Here is a 15,593-nt window from a genome sequence, read left to right as displayed (position 1 = left end):
GGTCGCTGCAACCCCAGAACCACCATTCCAACTCCAACTACGCCACATAAAATACGCAGTTCCGATCCGAGGTGTGCATGTTGGGACTGCACTGCACACCAGACCCAAGCTAGCTAGTTCGCCAACCCCATCTAACAACGTGGGAAAGCAAAGCAAAGCAAAGCAAAGCGGGGAGGGTACGTAACGGGATGCATGGCTGGACCTGGATATTTTTTTCCTACCTAAAAGCCACCCAGTCTTGCCCTCGTCTCTCCAAACTGCGCCTGGCCCCATCTGGTTAACGGCTTCGATCGATCGATCCAGCGAGCGAGGGTCAACGACTGATAAATAAAACTCTCTTGATGCAGGCACATCCTTTCTCAAAATGTTATATAGCGAACATGCTCTCGGAGGGACCGTCCGGCCGGATGATCTAGGGCTCTAGGCCTCCTATCCTAGAGCGAACGGTCCAAACGGAGCGAACAAACGTCCAGAGCGCGACATTGCATGGCAATTACAAAAAGGAAAAAAAATGTGGCAACTTCTTCGCGTACCATGACGTTTTTTTCTGCTCTAGCATGGCAACACCTGAACATGCGTGTCTACTTACTCAGTTGCATCATGGCGAATCATTCGGTCATAACATGGCAATTTTTTTCTACCAGTATGGCAATTACTGAACGCATGGCAAATTCTCTCTTCACAACATTGTGCAACATGGCAATTTATAGCTCTTTTATCATACAGCATGGCAGGCCTCTAGCGGTGCGTGAGGAAGAGGGCGCAGGGCGTCTGGCTAGAGCCTCTTAGAGCGAACGTACTACAATTCCAAAGTTACTGCGATTTGTACAATTCCAAAGTTTAAAAGTACTCCCTCCGTCCGAAAATACTTGTCATCAAAATTGATAAAAAGAGATGTATCTAGAACAAAAATGCATCTAGATACACCCCCTTTTATTCAGTTTGAAGACAAGTATTTCCGGACGGAGGGAGTAACTGGTAAAGTGGTCATACTTGATAACTACTCCCTCCGTCCGTCTCAAAATGTAAGACTTTTATTTTGACACTGAGAGAAGAGAAGAGGCGGCTCATCCACCGACAGAGACGTGACGAAACGCACGCACGCACGCACGAGGAAGCGGGAGAGACCACCGGCTACATAAATGGAGGCGAGCATGCGTTTCTTCCGCCATCATCAGCCGCTTCACTGCGCTGCAAACTGACCCCGGCCCGCCCCGCCCCCTTCGCCTCCCCCTCCTCGCCGGCCGGCCATGTCGCCCGTCAAGGCCGAGGACCTGGTGCCGCACCCCTGCAGGGAGCAGTTCGCCGAGCTCGACTACTGCATCACCAGCCCGCCGCCATGGAGTGCGTGCCCTCGCCACTCACTCATCCGCAGCTAGCCGGTAGGCCGGTTCACCAATGGCTTCGAGCTCTGACTGACGTCTCTGCCTGCTTCTCCTTTGCCGCATGCAGTCACCACGGTGGTCGTCGCGTTCCAGCACTACCTGGTCATGCTCGGCACCACCGTCATCATCGCCACCATCCTCGTCCCCATCATGGGCGGCGGCCATGTGAGCCTCATCTTCCTTCCCTTCCCTTCCCTTCCCTTCCCGCTCGCTCCTCCTCGTCGTGACCATCGTCGTGCGCATTGCAGGAGGAGAAGGCGATCGTGATCCAGACCATCCTCTTCCTCGCCGGGATCAACACGCTCCTGCAGGTGCACTTCGGCACGCGGCTCCCGGCCGTCATGGGCGGCTCCTTCACCTACATCTACGCCGCCGTCGCCATCATCATCAGCCCGCGATACATCCTCTTCATCGGCGCCCCTTTCGAGGTCCGGCCCGCGTTTCTGCGCTTCTCCCTGCTGCTCTGTCCCGCCCTGTCCTGTCCTGCTCCTGCGCTGCAGCGGTTGGTGGCTGCACGACTGACTGACTCATCGACCGATGCTGTTCTCTTTCAGAGGTTCGTGTACACCATGCGGTCGCTCCAGGGCGCGCTCATCATCGCCGGCGTCTTCCAGGCCGTCATCGGCTTCTTCGGCATATGGAGGGTCTTCATAAGGTCGTCCAACGGTTCCTCGCTCCCTCCCCTCACGCCACCGTCTCCGATCCCTGTCAAAACCCTCTCTCTGTTGCTAGTTGCACTGACGATGCTTGAGCTTCTCATGCCAGGTTCCTGAGCCCCCTCGCCGCTGTCCCCTTCGTCACCCTCTCCGCGCTCGGCCTCTTCTACTTCGCCTTCCCAGGGGTAAAGACACGAGCTCTTGATGCCATGGCTGTCGTCACTCTTGCTTCTGTTTGGATTGTTCCCCTCTTGATTCAGTATCTGAATTCTGTCAACACACTTTGGCCGTCCTGCAGGTCGCCAAATGCATCGAGATCGGTCTACCGACGCTCGTTCTGCTCCTAATATTCTCAGAGGTATCAGGAGGAATTGGTCTGTTTTTCTCTAGACTAGATTTGTAACTGAGAATTCATTTCCTGACCTCCTGTCTCTTCTTTTGCCCTTGCAGTACGCGTCCCATTACTTTGCCAAAGGGAGCTTCGTGTTCGGCCGGTGCGCGGTGCTGGTGACGGTGATCATCGTGTGGATCTTCGCCGAGATACTGACGGCGGCCGGCGCCTACGACGAGAGGAACCCCGTAACGCAGTTCAGCTGCCGCACCGACCGCTCCGGCCTCATCCACGCCGCGCCCTGGTATGGCCTCTGACTCTGAACCCTTACTGCCTAGTCCTCATGCTCCTTGGAGTGGCTCACTGACATGCGCATCCTGCTGCTTTTGCCATGAGCAGGGTCAGGTTCCCTTACCCGTTCCAGTGGGGATACCCCATCTTCTGCGCGCAGGACTGCTTCGCCATGATGGCCGCTTCCTTCGCTTCGCTTATTGAGGTACGTGCACATCTTCAGTTCTGCACTTCAGTGAAATTGGGACTGTATCAGATCGCCGCAATTCGGCGAAACAGAGTAGCATTAGGTACAAGGAATTTCGTGGGTTTAGTCTGATGAACAGTTCTACTTTCAGTCTACCGGCACCCTAATCGCAGTGTCAAGATACGCAGGCGCAACATTCGTCCCGCCTTCTGTTTTCGCTCGTGGAATTGGCTGGCAGGTACTTGAATAACACAAAATTAAAAGCTTGAATCTTCTCATGAATATTTTGCTGCCAGCACACTCACTGCCAAGCAACTTCCAAACTATCAGGGTATATCTATCATACTAGATGGGATGTGCGGTACGTTGACAGGCACAGCAGCTTCAGTGTAATGAGCTCTACATCTACCCCAGTACCTTCAGTCTGCTGAGAACCACTGCTCGTAAATCACCTAAATTGAAGTATCCAACTGATTTTCCTTGTTTGATCGTGTAGTGAGAACTGCGGTCTACTGGCCTTGACGCGAGTTGGAAGCAGACGAGTCATCAAGATTTCCGCTTTGTTCATGATCTTCTTCTCGCTGTTTGGTACTGCTCCTATTCTCTGGATCTTTCAGCACTATCAGTGATCAGTGATCACCATTTATAGTCAGCGACTTCATTTGGCTGACATGGCTTAACAATGAACAGGAAAATTTGGAGCAATTCTTGCATCTATTCCGTTGCCGATTTTCTCTGCACTTTACTGTGTTCTCTTTGCTTATTCAGGTGAGCATTACATACCAATCCACCAGAGTTTTATGGAATCAAATCCTTGAATGTTCATAACATTTTTATTCCATTGATCTTGTTTTCTGCCTGAAACAGCTGCTGCAGGCCTCTGCTTCCTTCAATACTGCAACCTTAACACCCGGAGAAGCAAGTTTATACTCGGCATCTCCTTGTTCCTGGGGCTATCCATACCACAGTACTTCCGGGAGTTCGAGACATTCTACGGCTTTGGACCAGCTCACACACGTTCACTGGCGGTATGTAGACTCAACTACAGGGTGACACAACCTAGTTATTATAAATATAACTTTCACACTGATCATGACCTAAACCTTATCTTGTCCATTGAAATTTCAGTTCAATGTCATTGTCAACGTGATATTCTCCTCGCCCGCGACTGTTGCTGCCATACTTGCCTACCTTCTCGATTGCACGCACCTCTACTGGGAACCCCATGTGAGGAGGGACAGGGGCTGGCTGTGGTTGGAGAAATTCAAGTCCTACAGGCATGATGGCAGAAGCGAGGAGTTCTACGCTCTACCATATGGTATGAGCAGGTACTTCCCCTCGCTCTAGGAGAGGTGACGATGCGAGGATGAAGTGGTGGGAGGTAGAATTTAGACGGTGATTCAGGGGATCATCAGTATATGCAGCAATATGTGATGTTTTGATTCTAGCATGCAAAACATTTTGGATGAGAAATGTAGCATACTCACTGTGATATTCGGATGAGGATACTGTCATATCAACCAAGGGGAGCTAGCAATTCTTCTACACCAGTTTAACCCTTTTGCTTTTGTCTTGTCTCTGATTTGAAATAGCAGAACACAAACACCTTGTAGTTTGATTTTATCGCTGACGGGCAACAGCACATGTATACCTTCCATGAGGAATTGGATTGAGGAAACAGGCATCAGTTAGTAAACCAGAAACAGCAGAATGTATATGTTTCATGAGGAATTGAATTGAGGAAACATGCATCAGTCAGTAAATCAGTTAATTCTAGTTCACCATCCTCACCTGCAATTCCATGCCTTTTTGTTTATGCGATCTGTTTGGAACCCAATAATCTTGTGCCAGTTTCACAAAAAAATGATAATGATTTAATTGCAGCAGGAATCTACAGAGATTACAATATTACTCTAAAACCATTCTGGCAATAGCTAAGTCCAGCAAACCAATTTGACAATCTCAAAGCCCGCAAACCCTACATGGACACCTATGCACTTCATATTTATAAATAAGAGCTAGCACCTTCATTACATGAAAATCTACCACTGGCACATGTTACCTCTTATTACTACTATATATACTTCCTGTCTATGGAAAGTTTCCGACTTCAGAACGGAACGGCACAGCAGTGGGCACCCAGACGCCGCAGTGCTGCCTTGCGGCGCCATTCACTCAGTAACATGAGGAATTGAATTGAGGAAACAGGCTTTGGTTCTTTCACAATTGAATTGTGCATCAGTCGGTAAATTTTCACAATGACCAGTGAATTTATTGCAGATACAAGTCAATTCTAATTCACCATCCTCACCTGCAATGCCACCCTTTTTTGTTAATGCAATGTGTTTGGAAAGCAAGGATCTTGGCAAATTCCCACCAAAAAATTACAACAACTTAATTACAGCAGGAATCTACAGGGATTACAATGTTTATTACCCGAAAACCAATCTGGTGATAATAAAGCCTGGCAAACCAAATTGGCAATCTCAAACACCTATATTCTACTTATAGATAGGATTTAGCACCTTCACTTGTTGAAAATCTACCACTGGCACATGTTACCACATATTACTATATATACTTCCTGTCTACGGAATGTTTCCGACTTCGGTGCGGACTGGGACAGCAGCAGCCTTGGGCACCCAGATGCAGCCCTGCTGCCTTGCGGCGCCATTCGCTCGGCTGTGATCACCAGGGCGACGCCGCCCATGGGAGATCCTCGCATCACACGGCTTCTGCTGGGCCACGGCTCTCATCTCCACAACTGGCTGCTTCTCTAAGCCATTGGAATCTGCCTCCTGGTTCATCTCTTGACCACTGCTGCTCCTTCGATTGATACTGCTATCAGCAGCCGGATGCGGCTGCGCTCTAATCTCGGCCACCACCTGCTTCTCCCCAAAGTCCTCGGATTTTGCCTTCCTGTTCATTCCTTGATCACGGCTACTTGTTGGATAGCTACTGCTGTCAGCAGCCGTATGCGGCTGCGCCCTCATCTCAACCGCCGGCTCCTTCTCCCCAAAGTCCTCAAATTCTGCCTTCCTGATCATTCCTTGACCACTGCCCCTCCTTCTGTTGCTGCTGCTCTCAGTGAGCGGATGCGATTGGGCCTTCCCCTCCACCTCCGGCTGCTTTCCCCCAAGGCCATTGGATTTTACTTCCCAGATGGTTCCTTGACCATCGCCGTTCCTCCGGCCGCGGCTGCCCGGCCGTGGCTGGTCCCTCCTCCCGTTCGGCCAATCGCCGCTCGGTGCTGCGCCTGCCTGCCTTCCTCCTGAGGGTTTATTCTTCTTCTTCCACTTGTTAACCGACTTGACTCCCTGCAATGGTGAATCCTCAGCTGCCTCGCCCTGTGAGCTTGCCGAAGCTTTTCCTGCGCTCTGATTACTCGATCCAGCCTTCCCCTTGTTCTCCGAATCAACGACTCGCGGTGGCGATGCCGTTACCGCCTCAACCAATGAGCCGGCCATGGCTGTTTCTGTGCTCCGGCCATCGAAACCTTTCTTCCCCTTGTGCTTGTACCTGGGCTTGACGCCGCCTCGGTATGAAGCAGTGTCCACCTCGGCCAGCTCGCCTGGCAAGCTGCTCGTCCCCAATGCCGTGCCCTGACATCCAGAGGCCTCCCCCTTGCCCTTCTCCTCCGGCTTGCCGCCGGTAGCTGTCTCGGCTGGGTCGCCGGCAATCAAACCCGCGGAGGCCTTCCCCTTCCCCTCATCCCGCGCCTTGCCTCCACCTCCGCCGCCTAGGGTTCCATTGGCCGCGTCGCCGCCCGGCCCCTTGCTGCCTCCCGCGGCGCCACCACTATTCACGGCCGAACCCTCCCCGCGCGGCGGCGGCGGGCGATGCGCCACGACCACCACGCGGGGCCTCTCATTATACCTGAAGGGGGCACGCGACGACGAGGAGGAGCCCTTCATCTCCGCCGCCGCCGCCGCATCCCTAACCCTCCTTGCCGCGGCGGCCTCCTCCTCCTCCTTAGCCCTCCTCGCGGCGGCCTCCGCCTCCGCCTCCTTCCGCAGCTGCCGCTCCTGCTCCTCCTCCTCGGCCTCCCTCCTGGCGGCGGCCTCCTCCGCCTCCTGGCGCCGCCGCCGCTCCGCCTTCTCCTTGAGGCGGAGCTCCTGGAGGTCCCGGAGGCTTACGTAGTTGGGAGGGATGAGGGGCCTGTCCCGCCTCGGCCCCGCGCGCCGCGACGGCGCCGCCGCGTCCATCCCCTCTCCTCTCCGGCGATCGCCGCAAGGGGAAAAGGACTGGCGTTACTGGTTGGAGCTAACACTATTTTTCTTTTCCTGGCTCTCCTCGGTGAGGAAAGAAATAAAATATTCCCGTCGCCCCACCACCCGTGACCCGTGTGGTTTTATGGCGTTGAAACTGTGGGCCTGCTGCACCTTCTGCCCACCGGCTTCACAAAGTTCAGTCAACCCCACAAGAAGATTCAGGCATGGGACACATGGTACAGGACGGCTCTGGTATTTACTGTTCCTAAATAGTACAAATCTTTTTAAAGATTTTAATATGGACCGCATATCAATGTATGTAGACGCAGTTTAGAGTGTAGATTCACTCATTTTGCTTCGTATGTAATCCATATCTGAATCTCTAGACTTATGTTTAGGGACGGAGGGGGTGTTTAGGGAACCGGTGGTGACGGTTTACTCATGGTTTCACACTTCATCCTCGTCCCTCTTCATAAACCCTAAGATAGCGGGCATTTTACAAAACCCTCTGAGCTCGCGCCATGCAATAAAGGCGTCGGTTTGATTGATGCCGTTCTAAATGGTAGTCGTATAGAAAAATCGCTTTCAATTCCTACGAACGGTCATCCCCTCTCCATAGCTGGTATGTGCATGCATCAATTTGTAGTTACAGCTACAATATGGTTTTCCAACCAAGAGCAATCAATGATCACGTTCCGTTTTCATGCAGTGGCCCTTGATATGCCATAATCCTCGGTCTAGCCACAATGGCCCACCCGCCCACCGGGCGGCATCGCCCTTGGTTGTTATATCCCTCTATCTAGTTCCCACGCGCAATTGCGCCCCTCTCCTCCTGCTTCGTTGAATGTTGGTACCGCAAAACGACGAAGGTGGATCCCCTTTGGGGCTACGAGGCAGTCGTGTCAACGCATAGTGGTCGGGTGGATGTTTCATCATAGACCCAGCTGTGTCGTCATGCCATCGTCGTGTTTTCACATTTCATGATTGGCCATGGAGTCACGGGTCCGAGGAAGCCATGTATTCATGTTAGGTCATCACACGTCACTTACCCCATCATGTAAGAACTTCTTCTCCTCCGCCGCGGCGACCGCCTCCTTCTCATGCCGCCGCCGCTCCTCCTTGGCCCTCTTTGCCTCGGGCCCCTCCTTTCGCAGTCGCCGCTCCTCCTCCTCCTCAGCCTCCCTCCTCGCGGCGGCCTCCTCCTCCTCCTCCTAGCGCCACCGCTGCTCGGCCTTCTCCTTAAGGCGGAGCTCCTGGAGGTCTCGGAGGCTGACGTAGTTGGGGGGATGAGAGGCATGTCCTTGTTGGAAATATGCCCTAGAGGCAATAATAAAATGGTTATTATTATATTTCCTTGTTCTTGATAATTGTCTATTGTTCATGCTATAATTGTGTTATCCAGAAATCGTAATACATGTGTGAATACATAGACCACAACATGTCCCTAGTGAGCGTCTAGTTGACTAGCTCGTTGAACAATAGATGGTTACTGTTTCCTGACCATGGACATTGGATGTCATTGATAACGAGATCACATCATTGGGAGAATGATGTGATGGACAAGACCCAATCCTAAGCATAGCACAAGATCGTGTAGTTCATCTGCTAGAGCTTTTCTAATGTCAAGTATCATTTCCTTAGACCATGAGATTGTGCAACTCCCGGATATCGTATGAGTGCTTTGGGTGTACCAAACGTCACAACATAACTGGGTGGCTATAAAGGTGCACTACAGGTATCTCCGAAAGTGTCTGTTGGGTTGGCATGAATCGAGACTGGGATTTGTCACTCCGTATGATGGAGAGGTATCTCTGGGGGCCACTCGGTAATGCATCATCATAATGAGCTCAATGTGACTAAGTAGTTGGTCATGGGATCATGCATTACAGAACGAGTAAAGTCACTTGCCGGTAATGAGATTGAACAAGGTATTGGGATACCGACAATCGAATCTCGGGCAAGTAACGTACCGATTGACAAAGGGAATTGTGTACGGGATTGCTTGAATCCTCAACATCATGGTTCATCCGATGAGATCATCGTGGAACATGTGGGAGTCAACATGGGTATCCAGATCCCGCTGTTGGTTATTGGCTGGAGAGCTGTTGATACGTCTCCAACGTATCTATAATTTTTGATTGCTCCAAGCTACTTTATCTACTGTTTTAGGAAATATTGGGCTTTATTATCCACTTTTATATTATTTTTGGGACTAACCTATTAACCGGAGGCACAACCCAGATTTGTTGTTTTATGCCTATTTCAGTGTTTCGAGGAAAAGGAATATCAGACGGAGTCAAAACAGAACGAAATCAACTGGAGAAGTTATTTTTGGAAGGAAAGCTACCGGACGGACTTGGACCCCACGTCAGGAGCCAAGGGAGGTGCTCACGAGGGTGGGGGCGCCCCCCTGGGCGCGCCCCCTGCCTCGTGAGCACCCCGGAGGTCCACCGACGTACCCCTTGCACCCATATATACCTACGTACCCTAAAACTTCCAGAACAGAAGATAGATCGGGAGTTCCGCCACCGCAAGCCTCTATGGCCACCAAAAACCTCTCGGGAGCCCGTTCCGGCACCCTGCCGGAGGGGGATCCCATCACTGGTGGTCGTCTTCATCATCCCGGCGCTATCCATGACGAGGAGGGAGTAGTTCACCCTCGGGGCTGAGGGTATGTACCAGTAGCTATGTGTTTGATCTCTCTCTCTCTCTCGTGTTCTCTCTCGTGTTCCTCTATGGCACGATCTTGATGTATCCCGAGCTTTGCTATTGTAGTTGGATCTTATGATGTTTCTCCCCCTCTACTCTCTTGTGATGAATTGAGTTTCCCCTTTGAAGTTATCTTATCGGATTGAGTCTTTTATGAGAACACTTGATGTATGTCTTGGTGATCAACTTGCGGGTTTCGTAACCTATGCATAGGGGTTGGCAAACGTTCTTGACTCTCCGGTAGAAACTTTGGGGCACTCTTTGAAGTACTTTTATGTTGGTTGGATGAATCTGAGATTGTGTGATGCATATCGACTAATCATGCCCACGGATACTTGAGGTGACAATGGAGTATCTAGGTGACATTAGGGTTTTGGTTGATTTGTGTCTTAAGGTGTTATTCTAGTATGAACTCTTTTATAGATCGATCTGAAAGAATAACTTTGAGGTGGTTTCGTACCCTACCATAATCTCTACATTTGTTCTTCGCTATTAGTGGCTTTGGAGTGACTCTTTGTTGCATGTTGAGGGCTTGTTATATGATCTATCTATGTTATTATTGTTGAGAGAACTTGCACTAGCGAAAGTATGAACCCTAGGCCTTGTATCCTATCATTGCAATACCGTTTACGCTCACTTTTACCACTTGTTACCTTGCTGTTTTTATTATTTTAGATTACAAAAACCCATATCTACTATCTATTTTGCACTTGTATCTTCATCTCTTCGCCGAAATAGTGCACCTATACAATTTATCATTGTATTGGGTGTGTTGGGAACACAAGAGACTCTTTGTTATTTGGTTGCAGGGTTGTTTGAGAGAGACCATCTTCATCCTACGCCTCCTAAGGATTGATAAACCTTAGGTCATCCACTTGAGGGAAATTTGCTACTGTCCTACAAACCTGTGCACTTGCAGGCCCAACAACGTCTACAAAAAGAAGGTTGTGTAGTAGACATCAAGCTCTTTTCTGGCGCCGTTGCCGGGGAGGTTAGCGCTTGAAGGTATATCTTTAGATATTGCAATCGAATCTTTTTGTTTCTTGCTTTAGCACTAGTTTAGTTTATAAAAGAAAACTACCAAAAAAATGGAGTTGAGTTTGTCTCATACGCTTCATCTTTTTAATATCTTTCATGAGTATGATGGAAAGGATAATTGTGCTCAAGTGCTAGAAGAAGAAATCTCTAAATTGTTTGGCACTAAATATGTGAATGATGAGCATGATTGCAATGTTGTTAGTATGAATTCCTTGAATATCCATGATGCTAATGATATGCAAAGCCACAAGCTTGGGGAAGCTATGTTTGATGAAGATGATATTTTTTGTCCCCCAAGCTTTGATGAGCAAATTTACTATGATGAAAGCATGCCCCCTATCTATGATGATTATTGTGGAGACACGTATGCTTTAAAGAATAATGATAATCATGAAACTTGTCATCTTGATCTTAATTTTCAATCATATGATAGTTATTTTGTTGAGTTTGCTCCCACTACTATTAAAGAGAAGAATTTTCTTATGTGGAGAGTAGTAAATTTTCTATGCTTGTAGATCATGAAGAGAATGCTTTAGGTGCTGGTTATATTGTTGAATTCATTCATGATGCTACTGAAAATTATTATGAGGGAGGAACATATGCTTGTAGGAATTGCAATAATGTCAAGTTTCCTCTCTATGTGCTTAAAATTTTAAAGTTATGCTTGTTTTACCTTCATATGCTTGTTGATTATTGTTCCCCTAAGTTATTTGCTCACAAAATCCCTATGCATAGGAAGTGGGTTAGAATTAAATGTGCTAGTCATATGCTTCATGATGCTCCCGTTATGTTTCAATTCTTATCTTCCATGTGAGCATCATTGCCATCATCATGCCTAGCTAAAAAGGCATTAAAGAAAAGCGCTTGTTGGGAGACAACCCAATATTTATCCTTACTATTTTTGTGCGTACACATGATTATGCTACTGTAGTAATCATGTTTTATAGCTTTTGTTTCAATAAAGTGCCAAGTAGAACCTTTGGGAAGACTTGGGTGAAGTTTATGTGATCTTGCTGTGAAAAACAGAAACTTTAGCGCTCACGAGATTAGCTGCCATTTTTACTGTAGAGTGCTTTTAGGTTGATTCTTTTTGCAGATGATTAATAGACAAATTACTCAGGTCCAGAAATTTATTTCATAATTTTTGGGTTCCAGAAGTATACGTTTGATACAGATTACTACAGACTGTTCTGTTTTTGACAGATTCTGTTTTTCTATGTGTTGTTTGCTTATTTTGATGCATCTATGGCTAGTATTAAGTGGTATGAACCATATATAAGTTGGAATACAGTAGATATTACACCAATATGAATTTAGAATGAGTTCATTACAGTACCTAAGTGGTGGTTTTATTTTCCTATACTAACGGAGCTTACGAGTTTTTGTTTTGAGTTTTGTATGGTTGAAGTTTTCAAGTTTTGGGTAAAGATTCGATGGACTATGGAATAAGGAGTGGAAAGAGCCTAAGCTTGGGGATGCCCAAGGCACCCCAAGGTAATATTCAAGGACAACCAAGCAACTAAGCTTGGGGATGCCCCGGAAGGCATCCCCTCTTTCGTCTTCGTTCATCGGTAGCTTTACTTGGAGCTATATTTTTATTCGCCACATGATATGTGTTTTGCTTGGAGCGTCATTTTATTTTGCTAGTTTTTGCTTGCTGTTATTTAGAATAATTTTTTGCATCTTTAGTTTCAATAAAAAGGTCAAGGATAGCCTTTGCCATGCTTATTTTGCTAGTTTGCATGTTGCTGTTTGAAAACAGAAAGTTTACCGATGTTGCAAAAATTCCCTAAAAAAGTCAGAGAATGGTATAACGTTGAATCTTTTTGCATATTAAGCTCTGATAAATTTATTACAGTGGGAATTTTTGGAGTCAGGGAAGTATTGATACCCTTGCATTCTTTACAGACTGTACTGTTTTGGCAGATTGCTGTTATGGTTGCATTGTTTGCATATGTTTGCTTGTTCAATGATTCTATTTGAGGATAGGAGTATTAAATATACAGAGGAATTTAGTATTCAATGTTGAATAATAATATTAGTGATTTGTTACAGTAGAATATGATAAGGTTTTGCATTGTTACAGTAGAATATTACTGGTTGGAGCTAACACTATTTTTTTTCCTGGCTCTCCTCGGTGAGGAAATAAAATATTCGCGTCGCCCCACCACCCGTGACCCGTGTGGTTTTATGGCGTGGGCCTGCTGCACCTTCTGCCCACCGGCTTCAGAAAGTTCAGTCAACCCCACAACAAGATTCAGGCATGGGACACCTGGTACAGGACGTCTTTGGTATTTACTGTTCCTAAATACAAATCTTTTTAAAGATTTTAATATGGACCGCATATCAATGTATGTAGACGTAGTTTAGAGTGTAGATTCACTCATTTTGCTTCGTATGTAATCCATATATGAATCTCTAGACTTATGTTTAGGGACGGAGGGGGTGTTTAGGGAACCAGTGGTGATGATTTACTCATGGTTTCACACCTCATCCTCGTCCCTCTTCATAAGCCCTAAGATAGCGGGCATTTTACAAAACCCTGTGAGCTCGCGCCATGCAAAAAAGGCGCCGGTTTGATTGATGCCGTTCTAAATGGTAGTCGTATAGAAAAACCACTTTCAAATCCTACGAAGGGTCATCCCCTCTCCCTAGCTGGTAAGTGCATGCATCAATTTGTAGTTACAGTCACACTATGGTTTTCCAACCAAGAGCAATCAATGATCACGTTCCGTTTCCATGCAGTGGCCCTTGATATGCCATAATCCTCGGTCTAGCCACAATGGCCCACCCGCCCACCGGGCGGCATCGCCCTTGGTTGTTATATCCCTCTATCTAGTTCCCACACGCAATTGCGCCCCTCTCCTCCTGCTTCATTGAATGTTGGTACCGCAAAACGATGAAGGTGGATCCCCTTTCGGGCTACGAGGCAGTCGTGTCAACGCATAGTGTTCGGGTGGATGTTTCGTCATAGACCCAGCTGTGTCGTCATGCCATCGTCGTGTTTTCACATTTCATGACTGGCCATGGAGTCGCGGGTCCGAGGAAGCCATGTATTCATGTTAGGTCATCACACGTCACTTACCCCATCATGTAAGAACTTCTTCTCCTCTGCCGCAGCGGCCGCCTCCTCCTCATGCCGCCGCCGCTCCTCCTTGGCCCTCTTTGCCTCGGCCCCCTCCTTTCGCAGTCGCCGCTCCTCCTCCTCCTCAGCCTCCCTCCTCGCGGCAGCCTCCTCCTCCTCCTCCTGGCGCCGCCGCTACTCGGCCTTCTCCTTAAGGCGGAGCTCCTGGAGGTCTCGGAGGCTGACGTAGTTGGGGGGATGAGAGGCATGTCCCTGTTGGAAATATGCCCTAGAGGCAATAACAAAATGGTTATTATTATATTTCCTTGTTCTTGATAATTGTCTATTGTTCATGCTATAATTGTGTTATCCGGAAATCGTAATACATGTGTGAATACATAGACCACAACATGTCCCTAGTGAGCCTCTAGTTGACTAGCTCGTTGATCAATAGATGGTTACCGTTTCCTGACCATGGACATTGGATGTCATTGATAACGGGATCACATCATTGGGAGAATGATGTGATCGACAAGACCCAATCCTAAGCATAACACAAGATCGTGTAGTTCGTCTGCTAGAGCTTTTCTAATGCCAAGTATCATTTCCTTAGACCATGAGATTGTGCAACTCCCGGATACCGTAGGAGTGCTTTGGGTGTACCAAACGTCACAACGTAACTGGGTGGCTATAAAGGTGCACTACAGGTATCTCCGAAAGTGTCTGTTGGGTTGGCACGAATCGAGACTAGGATTTGTCACTCCATATGATGGAGAGGTATCACTGGGGCCCACTCGGTAATGCATCATCATAATGAGATCAATGTGACTAAGTAGTTGGTCACGGGATCATGCATTACGGAACGAGTAAAGTGACTTGCCGGTAACGAGATTGAACGAGGTATTGGGATACTGAAGATCGAATCTCAGGCAAGTAACGTACCGATTGACAAAGGGAATTGTGTACGACACTACTAGGAAAAGGGCTATAGATAGGATTGATTCTAATGGCGCATCGTGGAAGCAGTGCGCCACTACTATATACTAATGGCGCACCTGCTTGTGATACGCCATTAGTGTGGAAGACACTAATGGCGCACCGTAAAAAGGGTGCGCCACTAGTATGAATTTTTTTTCCATTTTCCCATACATACTAATGGCGCATCTGGTCCATCATGCGCCATTACTATCTATAACTACTAATGGCGCACCGAGCAGGCAGTGCGCCATTACTGTAAATTTTGTTTTATTCTTTTTTTTGCAAAACTACTAATGGGCACTTTAAATCGTAGTCTTCATTTCTCGATTGTATTTCATGGGCACTTTTTGATATCATGAATATTTTTAAATTTCATGGGCACTTTTTGAATTCATGAGGACACTTGATCTCGATTCCCCCTCCATCTCGATCTCGATCCCCCTCCATCTCGATCGCACCCGCACCCTCCCCCGCTAGCTCCACCCATCGCAACCCTCCCCCGCTCCACCGCCGGAGCACCCGGCCCCCCGCACCCGCACTTTTTGAACATATTTTTTAAATTTTTTTACTATTTTTATAAAAAATATTACTGTTATAATTTAAACAAGTTTGAACATATTTAAACACAAATAAATATAAAAAACAGCATTTAAAATGCATAAAAAATATTACTGTTATGATTTAAACAAGTTTGAACATATTTAAACACAAATAAATATAAAAAACACCATTTAAAATGCATA

General features: G+C 47.6%; 1 protein-coding gene across 2 annotated transcripts; it reads left to right on the top strand.

Annotated features, from left to right (window-relative positions):
- The first annotated feature begins 1,215 nt into the window (after positions 1-1,215).
- Positions 1,216-4,541, top strand: LOC119294718 (nucleobase-ascorbate transporter LPE1). 2 transcript variants are annotated; one of them, XM_037572963.1, is made up of 14 exons: positions 1,216-1,344; positions 1,453-1,550; positions 1,634-1,813; positions 1,940-2,040; positions 2,151-2,226; positions 2,340-2,399; positions 2,492-2,676; positions 2,772-2,868; positions 3,002-3,088; positions 3,181-3,239; positions 3,347-3,438; positions 3,541-3,618; positions 3,718-3,878; positions 3,979-4,541. In XM_037572963.1, exons 1-14 carry the CDS (start codon positions 1,251-1,253, stop codon positions 4,195-4,197), a joined length of 1,587 nt encoding a protein of 528 aa, XP_037428860.1. In that variant the 5' UTR covers positions 1,216-1,250; the 3' UTR covers positions 4,198-4,541. The 2 variants fall into 2 exon arrangements, with proteins under 2 accessions (XP_037428860.1, XP_037428859.1); XM_037572962.1 differs by having other exon boundaries at positions 1,634-2,040.
- The last annotated feature ends 11,052 nt before the right edge of the window (positions 4,542-15,593 follow it).

This window comes from Triticum dicoccoides, chromosome 4B (genome assembly GCF_002162155.2).
Source record: "Triticum dicoccoides isolate Atlit2015 ecotype Zavitan chromosome 4B, WEW_v2.0, whole genome shotgun sequence".
Lineage (NCBI taxonomy): Eukaryota > Viridiplantae > Streptophyta > Magnoliopsida > Poales > Poaceae > Triticum > Triticum dicoccoides.
The sequence above is the reverse complement of the archived record's forward strand: the minus strand, read 5'-3'. Positions and strand labels throughout refer to the sequence as shown.

Coding starts and splice junctions, on each gene's coding strand:
- LOC119294718 (XM_037572962.1), top strand. CDS start 1,251: ATGTCGCCCGTCAAGGCCGAGGACCTGGTGCCGCACCCCTGCAGGGAG. Junction 2,227..2,339: donor TCTACTTCGCCTTCCCAGGG/GTAAAGACACGA, acceptor GCCGTCCTGCAG/GTCGCCAAATGCATCGAGAT. Junction 2,677..2,771: donor CTCATCCACGCCGCGCCCTG/GTATGGCCTCTG, acceptor TGCCATGAGCAG/GGTCAGGTTCCCTTACCCGT.